Source organism: Zingiber officinale, chromosome 1B (genome assembly GCF_018446385.1).
Source record: "Zingiber officinale cultivar Zhangliang chromosome 1B, Zo_v1.1, whole genome shotgun sequence".
NCBI lineage: Eukaryota > Viridiplantae > Streptophyta > Magnoliopsida > Zingiberales > Zingiberaceae > Zingiber > Zingiber officinale.
Window position 1 is genome coordinate 109,378,149 of NC_055986.1, and position 1,052 is coordinate 109,379,200.

The 1,052-nt window shown below is 43.3% G+C and overlaps 1 protein-coding gene across 1 annotated transcript; it reads right to left on the bottom strand.

Moving 5' to 3' along the window:
* Positions 1-333: 333 nt before the first annotated feature.
* On the bottom strand, positions 334-762 carry LOC122040950. The gene has a single exon (XM_042600443.1). It carries the CDS (start codon positions 760-762, stop codon positions 334-336), a length of 429 nt encoding a protein of 142 aa, XP_042456377.1.
* Positions 763-1,052: the final 290 nt, after the last annotated feature.

Sequence of the window (1,052 nt, forward strand, 5' to 3'; positions counted from 1 at the left end):
CATGATTTCTTTGCATTTGTCCATAAACAAATGTCGCCCTGGACCTCTTATAATTGCCCAACGAGCTTGGAGTACCCCAAATGCCCGCTCGATATCTTTTCTTGCAGCCTCTTGTCTTTCCTTAAATTTAATTCTTTTCGGATCCAGAGGGCAGGAAAAACTCTTGACGAAAGTGACCCATTCCGGATATATACCATCTGTTAGGTAGTATCCTTTTGTATATTGTGTACCGTTCACAATAAAATTAACTTCCGGTGCATTTTCTTTCAAGACATCATTAAAAATAGGTGACTCATTAAGCACATTGATGTCATCATTGCAAGATCCAGCAACTCAAAAAAATGCATGCCATATCCACAAATCGACAGATGCGACTGCCTCAAGCACAATTGTTGAATAGCCATGATCGCTTCGCGTGTACTGTGCCCTCCACGCAACCGGACAATTTTTCCAGACCCAATGCATGCAATCAAGACTTCCTAAGATCCCAGGGAAACCATGCTTTTGCTCATGCATTTCAAGCAAACGAGTGATGTCAGTTGCATTGGGTTTTCTTAAGTACTCACCTCCATATATTTGTATCACGCATTGGCAAAAGTTGGACAAGCATTCGAGGGCAGTTGTTTCACCCATTCGCAAGTACTCGTCAAATTGGTCGGCAGAACCGCCATATGCCAGTTGACGGATAGCCGCCGTGCATTTTTGAAGCGACGACAGACTTTTTCTCCTTGCTGCTAGGGGTGGAATCGGGTAGGGACCCATCCCGTAACCATCTTACCCAATCCCCGTCTCGATAATAATTGGAAATCTTTTTTTTCTCCCGATCCCGTACCCGACATGTGTCAGGACCCAAATGTTTGGGATCCCGAATGTTCGGGATCCCTACCCGTTCGGGATCCCGTCGAGTAGGGAGATGATATCCCGAATGTTCAAATATTTTCAAAAAGAACTAATGAAAACATGACGCTGGTCTTAAATTTAATAAAAAAAATCAGTTGGCCATTGACTAAATTATGAGCTGCATTTCATTATGCAGTAGCATTTTGCCTCCT

Coding starts and splice junctions, on each gene's coding strand:
- LOC122040950 (XM_042600443.1), bottom strand. CDS start 762: ATGGGTCCCTACCCGATTCCACCCCTAGCAGCAAGGAGAAAAAGTCTG.